Below are 16,159 nucleotides of genomic sequence, written 5' to 3'. Positions count from 1 at the left end.
CGATGCTTTGACCGCTAAGCCTCCTGGTTACCTCTCCCGAGGGAACACTTCTTTTTTAAATCAGGGTCGACCCGTCCATATAGGCGAACTAGGCGGTTGCCTAGGGCGCCAAGTTACAGGTGGGGCTCCAAATTCGAGGAAATAAACAGACAAAAAAAATAGAAATAAAAAAACGACGTCATTTTTTCAATTCCCGTGCACGTACCGAGGGAAAATTATTGTGTATAATTACATTCTTAACATTTCTGAGAATCTATTAATTGAACAGACGAACGCACAGACAAACCGAAAAATGATGCCTCTGTTTAAACAAGAAGAAATACGCTTAAAAAAAAAGAGACATTCAACGGAAAATAGGTGCGACGTGGCTTTTTTACCAGTCTACCAAAAACCTCAGGCTGGATCTGCCCTTGGGGTGTGGGGATGCGGGCGCCGATCGAGTGGTTCGCCCAGGGCGCCAGGCGCTGGCAGCAGCTTAGTCTAGGGCGGCCCCCTGCTTTTGGGTGCATCAAAGCACTCCTCCTTCTTCCCCCGAACCTTGGCGGTGTGACCGGAGAAACGACGTTAGGATGGACACCGACGACGCGGCTCCGAGCAGATTCTATAACGAGTGCATATTTAGAACGCCCGAGTTTAAAGCGGTCCGACGAAGGTGCGTGTCTTGATCGAGGGAGCGTTTGTTCACGACGGGTTTCCTAGCGCAAACAAGCAGCGTGCGCAGCGAAAACGATGCACAACAGCAGAGGGGTTCGCAGCGTCCCACGTGGGTCATCACGGATATCGACACGATATTATATCACCGGACGGGACACTCGTGGAACAAACATGTGCGTACGCCCACCACGTTTTGGGACTAAAACTTGCACTTCGCTCGTGGAATATTTACGATCTATAGCGTAAGGATTGAACAGTGTCAGCGTCTCAAATAAAAAAAATAAAAATTTCATTCGCAACGCGTAGCGGCTTCTACACACCTTATTTTCATTTTGTTTTGTGTGCCATCGCATTGCGAGTGACCCGGCTATAAATGAAGGCAAGTATACAGCATGTTCGTGTGCGTGGTGACGTGGCCGAGCGGGTTAGCGCGCTTGCCGCTGGTTTGCAGGGGTTCGCGGATTCGAGCCCTACGGCCGCCCTGGTTAATACTGCGGGCGTATTTAACCGTAACAATGCGCGTCCGCCAGTTTCACAGTGGACGACAGAAAAAAGATCCCCCTCGAAGGAGAGTAGGCCACGTGCGTTGGCGTCAGGGTCCAAAATTTGCCAAATAAAAAAAAGGCCCACAAATGGCTCCATTTGGTTAAACATCACAGCAACATTGCTCGCCCCCTCCCCCCAGTACGGCAAAACGTAGAAGACCCCCACCACGAAAAAGTATTGAGACTCATTGAGGCTTTCGTGGGACAATGCATGGACAAACAAAAAGAGTTTCTCCGTTTTTGTACCTTTTAGATCTCCGCATCATCTCGCCCCCCCCCACCCCGAGCTGAAAAGAGGCAAAACGAGTGGAGTTTGGCTCAGGAACACTTGAGGGGAGATTGTCAGGCGGGATGGGAGAAGCGAGGAACACGCCGGGATTGTGTGCCGCTGCGATTGGCCGCACGGCGAAGCCGTTCGCTAGCAGTGGGTAGAGCATGTCTAGCAATAGTGTGAAAAAGGCAAATAGTGTCTAGTGCTTTTTAATTCGCCTGTAAATAGCCACCAATCAGCTGTGGTCAGAATAGATATGTTCACAACAGAAGCTTTAGCATGAAGGCTGCTATGGGGTTATCCTATCGATAGACGGTAGGGGGATATATAGTAATGCATATGGCTAGCGACAAAGCAGCTTGCCGTGTAACCTTTCTTTCTTGTTGCTACTTACTAGGCTGGAAACCAATCTTCACCTATTGCTGAAGATCGATTGTGGGTAGCGTGCTCCTCTCTACGCGGCCACGGTGTGGTTACGGAGCAATGTACCCGGAGGTTTAAATGAGAGCTCTTTGCGATCGCTGTCACAGTCTCACGGACGTTTGGCGTAGAAGACTCGTGTATGGTGTTTTTTTCTGATGAATGTGAAATTTAACACATGTATATGTGTGCGTGTGTGTGATGTGAGGAGCGGTGGTGTAGCGGTGAGCGCGCTGCGCTACGAAACCGGCCACCCGAGTTCGATTCCCGCTCAGGGCCACACCAGTGACGATTATCCGGTCCTGGGCCTCCCCTAGGTCGACTCAGCCTCAAATGAGGACCTGTTGCGGTGTGTAAAAACATCGCCACCGGGGAGACAAAGGCGGCCGGGTGTGGTGTTGGCCGCCTGCCCACCCCCTCGTGTGCCGTGCTGGCCTTCATAGGTGCTCGCTAACAGCACTTGCCCCAACAATCTGTTGCAGGCTACACGGGGGATCTTTGTCTTGCTGTGACGCTACCACCGGTGAAAGCAAAGAGCAACACAAATTGGTGGTGACAACTAGGCGAGGTCTGGTGACCCCCTCTGTTACCAGCACGAACACCTGAATCGTTGAAACTTTTTTTTCTGCACCAATCTCCTGTGACCCCCTCCCCCCTCACTGTCCCCCCTCATGGGGCCTTCCAAGAAAATTAAATGAAAAACTTCCTTGAAAATTATCAACGACACCTCGTCGCTTCGCAGACCTCAAGTGTAGCCCCCCTCATGACTTTCACAGACCCTTGACGATGCCCGCAACCCTCTATCGTAATTGAGAAATTGCCATGTGAGATGCAGTACCCTGTTTAAAATGTATTTAAATACGTATATAAATGCACTGTGCCACATCCTAAAGCTTTGATTATATTGATTACGGGTTCAGAAATCTGCGCGCCCATAATTGTTGCTACTCTAACTACGAATGAAGCGTCCTATGTAATCTGCATATATCTGAAGCTTTGATATTGTATCGTTATTTACAGCTTGCTTTCAATCCACTCCCCATAGCTTGTCGGTCGTGGGGGTTGTGCGACCATACTTCACCACGCCCGTCGGGGCAGTCTGGCGTAGGAGCATCTCAGGACCGATTTCAGACATCATCCGTCACCGACATTAGCCGTGGCCGGGAATCGAACTCGGGCGACTGGGACTCACAGGGCAGCGTGCGAACCGATGCACCACCGCTCGCTCGATTGATCGACCGTCAAGAGTCGATAAAACGAGCACGTCTTGGTTCAGGCTGCAGAACTTGGGCGCGGGGTAAGTCAGAAGTCGTTGGCGCTGCGGTAAATGAAGAAATCACCGGTCTCCACTGGCATTTTAATATCACTGGCTCAGGACAGCTTATGGTAGTTGCGCTATTGTTTCATGTGAACTTTGATGGTGGGGGGGGTTTCGTAAAATAATTAAAGTTGCGCGTCGAATGTGTCGCGGACAGACTTGCGCTAACTTGTTTAAGCTCTCTATTGACAATCGCATCCATCTCAGGGACCGCTTTGTTTAATGACCCCCAGTTACCGGTGGTGATAGTCGTGGAGGAATTTTTTGATAGTGGAAGTCTGTGGGGGGTGGGGTGGGGGGGGGGACTGGGAGGGAGAGGGGACAAGAGTGTTATGCAATTTAGAATATTTATGTTCAAAAATAATTCAAAGTGATTTCCTGCTCAAAAAAGCACTGAGGCCAGACCCATATCCCGCTGCTTATATCTCCCTGGTCCGGCAGTGGAAATTCCACATTGTCACGGCAGGGGGTGAGACGTTCCACAGGGCAACCACTGTTGACTTCCCCACAAAGTGGTTCTCAATTTTATCATCCTCCAGAAGGGATTATGGCCGAGTCAACCCCCGAGCAGAGTTTGAGCAGGTAAGGTAGATACTGGTCAGGATGTTTTGTTCCATTTCTCTGTTTACTTACGGGGGGTCTGCCCCCCCCCCAACCCCCGCCCAACTCCGGCCAGCCGCGACAAGCCGGCACTGCCAGTTGACGCGCTCTAAACGGAGAGGTTAAAGGTTACCGTGGATCAGTACATGCGGGTGCTGGCCAATCAGAGGGGCCTTCCTTTGGCTGCCCCCCGTGCTTTGTCAGTGACCCCCCACCCCACCCCGGTCCTCCTGGTCGCACCTCGCAAGGTGTGGCCTCCAGGACCTCGCGTCTCCTCCACTGATCTCTGGGCGCCTGTGAACAGAGGGGCACATACACACGTGTGATAATAATATTGTTTGGTTGGTAAGGGGCCGTCCAGAAATGACGTCACGCGATTATGGACGATTTTTGAATCCCCCTCCCCCTCGTCACACGGCGTCACAAAAAGTCAGACCCCCCCCCCTCAAATAGCTCTGCCCTCCCCCCCCCAAAACCATATTTCCATTTTGAAAATGAAACATGCTTCAAATCGCTTTAAACTATTGTCATTGTAGTGCGTATTTAATGTGGCGCTGCACTCTGATGTTGTAGGATAAACATTTATTAAGAAGTCTATTTAATTAAGTAGAACGTGTTGTCTATATTTATTTAAAGTTGCGCATTTTGATGTGACGTCACATTTCTTAAACCCCCCCCCCTCGTCACACATCGTCACAAATGTCTGACCCCCCTTCCCCCCCTAGGAGCGTGACGTCATTTACGGACGGCCCCTAAACACTTCCAAAAGGGAATGCTATATAATCCCTCGCACTACCCGACTTAGGAATTCCATCCCATTGTCTCTTTGCCCAAGTATCCCACAGCCTTGCGCCTTGCGCCCACGCTCAACAACCGCGATTAACAAAACAAAACTCAGGACGAAGGAAACTCCTGGCAGGTGGGGCGAAACGTCGGACATCGTGCCCAACGATGCACGGGACGAGCCGAAAAGAAAAAAAATCGGGGAAAGGTCGTACTATGATCTCGCAATATCAAAACCCTGACACATTGACAACCAAGGGAGGGCCTAACATTGATTGGATCGCGTGTTCACTTATGACGGGTTACACACCACAACACTGTACGGGCGATGACAACTCTGTCAACATGTCTGGGGAATGAGGCCACGGTACAAGGTGGAACAAAACTGACACCTTTTTTACGAGGAGTCATGTTTGCATAGACCACAATACCTGCAGTCATAATGCAAACAAAAAACACAACTCTGATAATGTATGCACTGTCCTTGAAGTTGATTGCGCCTTTTGGCGTCATCTGGTCCAACACCATGTGAGACTAGGCTCTAAGGAAAGCTATCTCGGGTGTGGACCAACCAACTTCAAGGACAGTGCATACATTATCAGAGTTATATTTTATTTGCATTATGGCTGCAGGTATTGTGGTCTATGCAAACATGACTCCTCGTAAAAAAAAAAGGTGTCAGTCTTGTTGCCAGATAAAAGGGTAAAAAAACAATTATCATATTTTTTACTGGCAAATGAGGTACCAATGGTGTAGATGACAGCTCTGTAAACATGTCTGGGAAATGAAGCCACGGTACGAGGTGGAAGTGATCACGAATCCGTAACCGATTCCTGAGTTTCCTGAACTTGAAATGCCGTCAATCTCAAAAAAAATCTTAAAACTATTTCCATCCTTTATGTTTCATTTATGTTTATCCCATTGAAGTACCCCAAGGTCAGTGCGTCAAATAATTTTAATAATACAGGACTGAGGCTTCAAAAATTAACAACATTATTTTATCCATTTTAATGGATTTTAAGACCGCAAACGGAAGTATTTTTTTGCTATAATTTTTATTTATTTATTTCGTATATAGTGTATTGAGCATGTACACACTTCCCCTCGCTCTGTGCGGGGTCAGTTTCTGCGATTTCGCGTATGTACGCAGCCAACCTATGCCTACCCAAAATTCGCTAAATGCGCTTTCCAATTCACTCCCCCCCCCCCGCCCGCCCCGTTCACTCACCGTGCGAGATTCCATCCGCCGGCCCCACGCCCCCCACAAAGTCCCCGACGGGCAGCAAGAGGCGGCGGGAGGACCTCGCTCTGCCCGGTCGTGTCGGGGATGTCACCGGCGACGGCGGCGTCTCCACGGACCCCCTCTCGTCAGCCTGCCCCGTGGTCTCATCGCCGCCGGGCGAGGCTGGTGCACGGACCGTCGTCGCTGGGGTGTGAATAAAAGGTAACCACGTGTTCCCTGCTCGTCAATCGGTCACATTGACCTTTGCTCTGGTCCGGTAAACAAAAAAAAGAATGTGAACAAATGACACTTAACACGTAGGCTTTCGCTACCAGTATTATCTATGAATATGGAGAGGTTGTTATTTTTTTGGGTTAAATCGCGTAAATATAAATGTGTCGTTAAACCCGCCACCACCCGACAGCCAATTAGTAAGGTTTTTTCACGAAAAAAAATCATGCCAATTCGTTACTAGTACAGCACACCGGTGTGTTGGAGAGTAAACATTGTAAACGTTGTGTGTTTACTCTCCAACACACCGGTGTGCTGAACTAGCAACGAATTCGCAGGTTTTGTTTACGTGACAAACTTTACTAACTGGCCGAGTCGGGTGGTGACGTGTTCAACGACACATTTATATTTACGCGATATAACCACGAAAAAATACCTCTCGTGGACAAATTACACTTGTATACCCGGGAGAGTCTCACTGAGTCTCAAGGCACTTTTTCGGGAGGGCCCTGCCAGTTTTTAACTGTTGCTGTGTGGAATTCCAATTGAGTAATGTTTCAGCATTGGGATGTCAAGGCCAAGAATCCAGTTGAATTCTATGGTTTTTTTTGTATCTATGGGAGGAAACTGGAGAAACCCAGAGGAAACCCATGCCAAACAGGGGCAGAGAACATACAAACTCCACACGGAAAGAAAACCCAAGTCGAGAATCGAACCCAGGTGACTTCTTGTTGTTAGGCACGAGTATTACCACTCTAGATTTGAAGCTTCTAGATTGGAAGCTTTCGTGACTGCCAGGATTCATATTCTTAGGTTTTTTCGGTAAAGTCACGTAGGTAAAAAATTAAAATTAATAAAAGTAAAATTAAAATAAAATTAAAATCACGACGTTTCGGAGGCAACACAAGCTTCCGTCTTCAGGTGGAACCGTCACAGCACGATTGCTGTATCAAGTAAGAAAAATTCCAAGAAAACAGATCTTGTATATATACTGGTTGAGGGTGGGAGGAGCCAAGGTAGGCTCTGGATATTATTATTGTTACAACTCTGCCACCCTGCCACCTCTGAGGTGCAATAACCCAGGACGTATCATGTGAACAAGATTATTATCTCACAACATCATAACAGGGTAGAGCTACATGTAAACCCTTTTTCTTGAGTGGTGTCGTAGTAGTATTATTATGCTACTGACAAAAAACGGATAGTTAAAATGCCTTGGGAAAACTTACAGATTTTTGCCAGGACGGCAACTGCCGCAAACAAGTGTACGATCCTGGAATCTTGGGAAAACCAGGACTAGTGGCAGCCCCAGCCATGACTCGACCCACCTGCATCGGAGAATTTGACTCCATCCGCTCTGGGAGAGAATTCCGCTGTCGCCTTCCGGCACGCCGGGTTGACGAGCGTCGACGAGCCGGACTCCACGCCGCAGTAGACGTGCGCCAAGCTCGTCGAGTGGGCCACCGAGGGATGGTGGCGGCGATGACGATTGGCAGCCGCGGCAGGAGGAGGAGGCGGTGACACAGCAGGAGGAGGCAGCGGAGCGGCTGCAGCGACGTGAGGCCTCACCGCAACGTGCTTGTTCTTTTTCTTGGGCAGCTTCTGCTTGGCCATGGCGAGCGAGTAGTACATGCCGAAGTTGTTCACGATCACGGGCACCGGCATGGCGATGGTGAGGACGCCGGCGAGCGCGCACAGCGCACCGACGAGCATTCCGGGCCACGTCTTGGGGTACATGTCCCCGTACCCGAGCGTCGTCATGGTCACCACGGCCCACCAGAACCCGATGGGGATGCTCTTGAAGTGAGTGCTCTTGTCTTCGCCGCCGTGTGACGCAGCCGGAGCGGAACCGGCGCCCCCGTCGACGTCGCCGCCTCCGAGGCGCTCGGCGTAGTAGATCATGGTGGCGAAGATGAGCACGCCCAGCGCCAGGAAGATGACGAGCAGCAGGAACTCGTTGGCGCTCGCGCGCAGGGTCTGGCCGAGGACGCGCAGGCCGACGACGTGGCGCGTCAGCTTGAAGATGCGCAGGATGCGCACGAAGCGAACAACGCGCAGGAAGCCGAGGGCGTCGCGCGCCGCCTTGGACGACACGTGGCTGAGGGCCACCTCCAGGTAGAAGGGCCAGATGGCCACGAAGTCGATGATGTTGAGCGTGTTCTTGACGAAGTCGGCCTTGTCCGGGCACGACGCGATGCGCACCAGGAACTCGAAGGTGAACCACACGACGCACACGCCCTCGATGTACGTCAGCATCGGGTGCCGGTCGATGTAAATGTCCATGCTGCTGCTGCTGCTGGTAACGGTGGCGGTGGTGGTGGTGGTGGCGACAGCGGTGGTCGTGAGAGGGAAACCTGGAGAGAGGGTAACAATCTTGAGAAGAATGGCAGTTCAGTCAACAGACAGGTTCAACTAATCGCGAGCTGCGTGACACTGAGAAAGACCCTAACGAGTTGCAGCGTTTTGAGTGTACGCTCGGGCAGGGATACCTTTGCTCTCTGAATATTTTCCTGGCACACCCCATTAGAGCCACAGCTCTAATGGGGTGTGCCAGGTGTGGAAAGATCTTCTGGGTCAATTGGCTTTTGTACTCGGGTAAATGTTTGACACTTAGTCGAGTGTGCATTTGTGCATTTTGCAACGTCAAAAGTTAGGTGCAATGTGAGTTGATATGGCCTAGACTGGGGTCACACCCATGCCATATGCTGAGAGGAGAGTCTACATTTGTGTTTTTGTGCGGTTACTTTGGCGATTTTGACGCAGGTTTTAAACAATCCTAAAGTGCAAGCTGATGCACGATTGCCCGTGAAAATCCCATGCTGGTGTAAATTAATGCCTCTTGCAAAAGCATGGGTATTTTACACGTCTGTCATGTGTGTTGCAATAATGCGAGTACTGTTAGTACTTTACGTGCTTTCTTCAGGTCTATATACCATTTTGACTCTCACAATTTCATTCCAATTTGTCCGAGCGAGGACATTTCGCGAGACAAAGTGTCCATCCACAACCCTCGCGAGACAATGGCCTGCGGAAGGATACGTCGCAGAACTACTTCTGAAATCTGTACCGATGACCTTTTTCATCCAGACAGTCGGCAGTGCACTTTGTTAGCCCGCTTGTACCACGTAAAGAGATGTTCTCCCCTTGACTGTCATACCAATATATTTGTTTTCATGCGCAGAGGTTAGCAATTTGCATTAAATCAAGTGAAAATCTTAATTTATACGTCACTGGGTTGTTTTGCCGTCATTGCCGGGGATTAAAACGACGAATTAAGAACACTTGAGAACCCTGTTTGTATACGGGAGGACAACTGGAATCAACTGAAGGCCCTCAGACTCAGTGTTCTAACCCCTGAGCCACGCGGTCACCTCTATCTTTTTTTTATTATTATGCAATTAGGGGTTCTCAATTGCGGCGTCAAGGGCCCATTGCAATTTGTGAATAATCCTCTGAACCTTCAAGAAAAAAAAGCACCGGGATTCTCAACATCGAGGCACCGCGTGTGACACCGGTGACCTGTTGCACAAATGAAATGCGTGAGTCAGAAAAAAAATACGAAATTTGCCAATTTGTCCCAATTTTGTTGTCGGTGTCAAGCACAAAAGGCCCTATTATGATCTCTCTCTCTCTCTCTTAGAGCAGTTGAACCCTCCGCGTTAGAGGCCCAACAGGATATGGGAGAACTACTTCTGAGGCCCTTTCGCGTGACCTCTATTCACACGAGAGGGGAGTACTTTCCCCACCCTGCTAGGGAGAGCGAAGTTTGTAATTACACCGAGAAATCACCGCTCCCCCCCCCCCCCCGACTGCCAAACCAATTCCCATTTTGCAGCCCACCTGCTGAGTCTACATTGTGCCACACTGGGACAGCTGCCACGGGGGGTGCCCTTTCAAAAGTGTAGAGATGTGACGCGATATCAAAAACGCTCTGAGTGACCGGGCGTAAAGGAGAGGGATTCTTAAAAAAAAACGAATCAATACCATGACAGTCAAACTGACACTTTCGATTCTGAGAGCTGCAACGTAGGGAAATTGAGTGTAAAACCCAGACTTTGTGAATGTTTTTTTTTCTTTCTGTGCAGTCATCGGTGAGCAGATGAGACCTTTATACGTCGATTCATCCCACGGACGTGTCGAATTAACGCACGTTCATCAACACCACTACGTTCATCAACAAAACTACCTTTAAATATATAATCGGCGACGTTTCAGGCAAAGGACCTTGTTAGTTGTCTCTTAGGTCATGTTCTTTGGGCCTGTCGTGATGATCATTGTGTCATGATAATTGTGTCATTATAAATATTCAGGGTACTGAGTTATGAAGAGGTGCAAAACGCGGCTCCTACAAAGGCCTTTTCATGAATGCGAACCCCATTTATTTTCACCCGTTAATGATCGATTAAGTGACACCTAATTTTCACTCTCACCTTCCCCGAGGTGTGTGCACATCTCTTCGACAATGCCTAGGCCGTAGCGTGGGCGTCCTAGTTGTGTGGAGATAGCAGCTGCTGAGTTGGAGTTAAGATAAAACACAGGTGGCGTGTTCCAAAACAGTTAACACTTGCTCAATTTAAAAAAATGCCTGTTAGAGGATGGTGGTCACAACGTGCAAACAGTAGATTGGTGCCGCGCTGACGAGATGCTAACGACCTCGCCTGGTGCCTGGTATACAGGAGGTTGTGGGTTCGATTCCGACCCTGACGCCTGCTGCTGTATATTTGGAGTTTGCACGTGTCTATCTCTCCTCGTGGTCGCGTGGATTTTTCTCTGGGTCCCTCCCCCCACACACATTAAGAATCGACACGCTTTTAGAGTATTTGGCTTCTATAAATGTTCACATGATAAGCAACTTCGCTGAACTGTCATTTTTGATGGCCAGGTCGCTTCCGAAAAAGAGCCATATAGCTGAGTGGGCCTTACCTGGTAAAATAAAATAAAAATTGTTTCGTTTTAGTTTACGCATACATCGGACAGATAACTGCAGGGAGATTCTGGATCCGACTGATGAATTAAAGAGAGACAACAACGCCCAGGATGGCGTGAGGGACAACTCATGTGCAGCAGTGAAACGGAAGAAAAATATCACCCGGAGCCTAGAAGGATGAGAGGGATTCATTCATCCAGGAGTGGGAAGACGACAACATTCATTCAGGGGCTCGAAACAGCTTCATCTCACGCTATGCTGCCTGTAGGAGTCTCTGCTACCATCTCACACTATGCTGCCTGTATTAGTTCTGATACCTTCTGATATCATATCATGCTAGGCTGCCTGAAATATATCTCACTATACATTTTTAGAGTCAAATCAAAAACATTTTGTATAAAATGTAAGCCCATGGCGTAAGAGCTCGAGCAGAATGCACAATGGGAGAAAAAAAAACACGTCGCATCTCCTCACTCATTCACATTCGCGTTTACGATGTATTTTAAGTTTGTTTAGCAATTATGGTGCCCCAATTTGGGGGTTTCTATGGACCCCCCCCCTCTGCCACGCTACAGGACTCTACGTATGGCGACTGTAGGAATTTCCGGTCGGACACATTTTTTAATGTGAACAACCTCACCTTGCGGAGCTTGGATCACGCCCATCAGGGAGACGTTGGAGGAGGATGAGGAGGATGAGGAGGAGAGCGGGTGGTGAGTGGTGGTGGCATCTCCGTGCGGCCGGTGAACCACGATGTTGAACGACTCGTGGGTCTCCAGGCAGAACGTGGTGATGGAGACCATGATGAAAAAGAGGGACGCGAAGGCGATGAACTGGCAGAGGGGAGGAGACCGAGGGCAGACGTTTCGCAACGCAAGTTTCAAGTTGATTTTGTTTAAGCATGTGACCACTCAAGAGGACCAGGATGAGCCTCAACTATAACACATTACTCAACTGGACTATATATATATTTTATTTTACCAGGTAAGGCCCACTGAGCTACAGTACATAGCTCTTTTTCAGAAGCGACCTGGTTGTCGCGAATGATGACTCAACGAAGTGGGCTTATCGCGTGGAAATTTTACAGCAGCCAAATACTCTAAACGCGTGATGTTGATTTCTAAATGTGGAGGGGAAACACCGGAGGACCTGGAGAAAAATCCACACGACCACGGGGAGAGAGAGACACGCAAACTACAAATATACAGCAGCAGGCGTCAGGGTCGGGATTGGGATCGAACCAACGACCTCCTGTATACCAGGCGAGGTCGTTAACATCTCGCCACCGTGGCGCCCACGTTTGCAAGAGCCAGCTGGGTCACCAAAGTGATGGAAGCCAAATAAAAATAAAGTACAACAACGACGCAAACAGAAATCAGCGCAAAATCAACTATCATGATGAATGATTTGAACAAAATAAAACGTAGGTTTTCATAGCCAATGCATTCATCCACATTTTATATTTGGGCGTGGCCACGCAGTGGTTTTATGACAATATTATTGTCCGTAACCCTCCACCACCCGACAAGATTGTCGTCACGTTTACAAAGAGACGATTGTCATTAGCAGTAGTAGCATTAATACGCCGAATGAGAAGCTCAGAGCAGCTTGAGAGGGAGACGTCGTGGCACGTTCGCGTTCAGTGCAGTCGCGACAAGTCCGAAGCCCCCGGTGGCGACTTGGGGAGGCACTCAACCATGGCTTGACTACGGCTGCTCCTGATGATGATGTATTATGTATCGCATATTGCATATTACAATCCTTACCTATTGACTCTACATCCCCTCCCCACCTCGTCCATCATTCAACCACCCCGTCCACCCCTGATGGTGAAGCTATTTAATTATCAGCATCATCATCATCATCGTCGTCATGACGCTGGTTCACCCAGGATAGCCTCGCTGTGTCTCAAGACTATTTTTCACGAGGATCCGGCCACATTTTTCGCAGTAGGGGCGACGGAGAGGGGCGAGGTTACTGCGGTGTGCAATCCCAAATTGAGTAAATTTGCAGGTGGATTTTCAGCATTGGGATGTTTGGCGAATACCAATTGCAACGGTTTGCGTGTGATACGGGGGGAGAATGACGGGGGGCTAACGTGCAAACTCCACGCAGAAAGTCACCCGAGTCAGGAATCAAACCTTGGAACCTTCTCTCCGTGAGACACAAGCGACACTCTGTAGCTACCTCTACACCACCACCACCACCAAATATATAGAACATCAATCTCCCCTACAATGATGACCACACGGCGCTCGGCGTAGTAAAACATAAAATAGCCAAACATGTCGCTTCCTTCCCTTCCCAGCTTACCCTGGCAGCTCTTGACGAGTAGGGGTCCTCGAACAGCGCCCAGACCCTGCGCTGCCAAACTCCGCAGCAGCGAGCCTTGCCCCCTCTGCCCGAGCAAGGCGACGTGCACGCCGTGTCCTCAAGCCCATCGTCGACTCCTTCCCCGAGCGAGGCGCAGTTGTTGTGGTGATGCTGCTGCTGCCCGCCGGCGCCGCCGTTCAGGTAAGGGCTCTCGAACTTGACGAGCGCCTCCTCGGCGTCGCGGTGATGTCGGTAGCTCATCCAGCAGCACGCCTCGATGTCCGTCTCGTCGATGCCCCAGTAGGCGAGCTCCTCCTCGAACAGCGGGCCGCACACCTCGGCGGGGCAATGCAGCTTGCCCGTGCGGTAGTAGTTGAGGATGATGGCGAACACGATGGGGTGACGGTCGAAGAAGAACTCGCCCGTGTGCGGGTCGTAGTTGGGGCCGCTCGGAGCGCGCGAGTCGGCGAGGCGAGCGAGCCGCGTGCCCGGCAGGGTGCGCAGGGTGCCGCGGTAGGTCTCGTGGCGAGTGCCGCCCACGTTAATCACCACGCGCTTGTCGCACGGCGGCGACGGCGGCGGCGGCGGCTCGTGTTTCCTCATCATGGCGTGGCGCTTTAGACATGTCAGCGCTCGCCGGGCTGTCGTTGTGGTGGTGGTTGGTGGTGGTGGTTGGTTGGTGCTGCTGCTGCTGCCGAAGGTGGTGTTAGGTTTAGTGCCGGGAGTGGTGATGGTGGTGGTTGGTTGGTTGGTGGTGAGCTATTGCTGCGAATGGAGATGGTGGTTGGGATTTTGGTGGTGGTGGTCGTGAGAACGAATTTGGTGGTGGCTGAGGTTTCAGTTTGGCATCGACTTCACAACACCACCAACAACTATCCCGTTTCACAAGGCAAACGTCGCCCCTACCCCCAAATCACGACCCACTTCCCCACCTCTGTCCCGCCTAACTCTACTCCCCTTTCGCCTTGCCTAGCCGAGAGTCAACGCATTCGAGGCTTGACCCCGAGTCGCTACCCAAATCTCGCCAGCTCTCTTATTATCTATAAACTATCCCGATCACGCTGCACACAAGGATGAAGCCAGACCACCAGGTGCCCGTCTTCCTCTCGCTGCTAACCTCTGCTCTAATCTCTCCCCCTCCTTTCCTAAGTCATTGTATATTTCCTCCGTATATCGTGTGCTCCCCCTCTCTCTCTTTCTTCATTCCATCTTAAGCTCCCATATACGGAAAAAAATAGTTCACCTTTAATCTCCCCAGCCAACGTTGTACCTTCCGCTTTCTCCGCTCACTGCTATTCTAAAATGTCCTGGTCTCTGTTTCTCTTTCTTGCTCGTTCCTAATGCGCCTTACCTCTCTCTCTCTCTCTGCGCTGTCTTTATGATTTCAGTCCACGTGTCCTCACTCCAAGCCCCTATTAATACCTCTGTGTCCCCGCCTCTCTTTCCTATTCCCCCCCCCCCTCCTCTTCGCCCTATTCTCGACCTCGCTCGCTCGCTTCACCCTTCCCCACCGACTCGCTCGTTGCGTCTCTCGCCCGTCTCTCGGTGTGTTTTTTGTTGTTGTTGTTGATGGTCGTTGCTATCTCGTATGTGGAAGTTCAACTCTGCCTGCCGCCAAGAGACGCACACAGGTTAACGGGGGAGTCACATTGCTCATGAGTGTGAGCGCGTGTGAGCATATACACACGCAGACACTGCACGGCACGAGGTGAGGCACGTGCGTTGTTGTTGTTGTTGTCTTTGTGTGTGTCCGTGGCTGTGCTTCTTTCGTGTGTGCGGGTCCACATGCGTGTGTTTGTTCGTGGTCTGTGTGCGTGTGTCTGTGTGTCTGTTCGTGGTCTGTGTGCGTGTGTCTGTGTGTCTGTTCGTGGTCTGTGTGCGTGTGTCTGCGTCTGTGTGCGTGTATCGTGTGTATTTGCGTGTCCGTGTGTCAGTATGTATATGTGTGTGCGGGTCTGTACGTATGCGCGTGCACTTTGAGCATCAATGTATTGTGTCCGTGTGTCTGTGCCCGTTAGCAGCACTTGCCCAGCAAGCAGTTTGCCACGCGAGCCGAGGAATCTTTGTCTCGATTCTCTGTCTCGGCGCTCTCCGTGCGTCTCTTCGTGTGCACGTGCGTCAGTGTGTCTCTGTGTGCGCGTGTGTCAGCGTGAGCCTGCGTCTCTGTGTGCGCGTGTCTCTTCTCCGTGTGCGTGCGTGCTGCGTGTGCTCTGCCTGTTGATCGCCCGCCTCTGGAGAGAAAGAAACCAGAAAAAAACACCCCCAATAGAGAAAACAGTGAACGCTTTCGATTGCCCTGCCCTGGTTAGGGGGTTAAGGGTTGCGGTTTTTTTTGGAGAACCCCATTAAATAATTGCCCTTTTAAATAAAAATAGAAGAAACAATGATTATTAAGCCCCTAGTTTATCTTTCAATAGATATCTTCTCCACATTGGCAAACCCATTACGAAATCAACATAAGAGCTCCACCTTCTGTTTTGTTTGTGCACGCACACACATGCCAACATTCACGCGTAATATACATATATCCTCTGCATTTACCAAGATACGTTTATACCGTGTACACGTACGTACTCATATACAGAATACACAATTCTTAAATACACACCAATATGCATAAACGTACTCGCACACACACAACACACATTTCTCAATGCATTGTTGTGGATAGGCATACATAAATTTGCACCATAGTCTATGTCCACGCATGTTCATATACACCCGTGAACATCTAAGAAGGCACCGATGAACATGAATACACACAAAGACTCCCCCCACCCCCTCAGCACACAGCCTTAAACAGACTGATGCGCAAGTGTTGTTAGCGAGCACCTATTAGACACGCACACACATGAAATCGCTCATCTTAACATGT

At 50.0% G+C, this 16,159-nt stretch overlaps 1 protein-coding gene across 3 annotated transcripts; it reads right to left on the bottom strand.

Moving 5' to 3' along the window:
* Window positions 1-2,021: 2,021 nt before the first annotated feature.
* Window positions 2,022-14,887, bottom strand: LOC144932462 (voltage-gated potassium channel KCNC1-like). 3 transcript variants are annotated; one of them, XM_078856542.1, is made up of 5 exons: window positions 13,285-14,887; window positions 11,612-11,804; window positions 7,373-8,398; window positions 5,820-6,050; window positions 2,022-4,102 (listed from the first exon to the last, which is right to left on the bottom strand). In XM_078856542.1, exons 1-5 carry the CDS (start codon window positions 13,888-13,890, stop codon window positions 3,972-3,974), a joined length of 2,187 nt encoding a protein of 728 aa, XP_078712668.1. In that variant the 5' UTR covers window positions 13,891-14,887; the 3' UTR covers window positions 2,022-3,971. The 3 variants fall into 3 exon arrangements, with proteins under 3 accessions (XP_078712668.1, XP_078712669.1, XP_078712670.1); XM_078856543.1 differs by having other exon boundaries at window positions 5,820-6,017; XM_078856544.1 differs by having other exon boundaries at window positions 5,820-5,996.
* Between the last annotated feature and the right edge of the window lie 1,272 nt (window positions 14,888-16,159).

This window comes from Lampetra fluviatilis, chromosome 5, assembly GCF_964198595.1.
Source record: "Lampetra fluviatilis chromosome 5, kcLamFluv1.1, whole genome shotgun sequence".
In the NCBI taxonomy this organism is placed as follows: domain Eukaryota; kingdom Metazoa; phylum Chordata; class Hyperoartia; order Petromyzontiformes; family Petromyzontidae; genus Lampetra; species Lampetra fluviatilis.
Note: the sequence above shows the minus strand (reverse complement) of the source record. Positions and strands in the feature narration are given on the sequence as shown.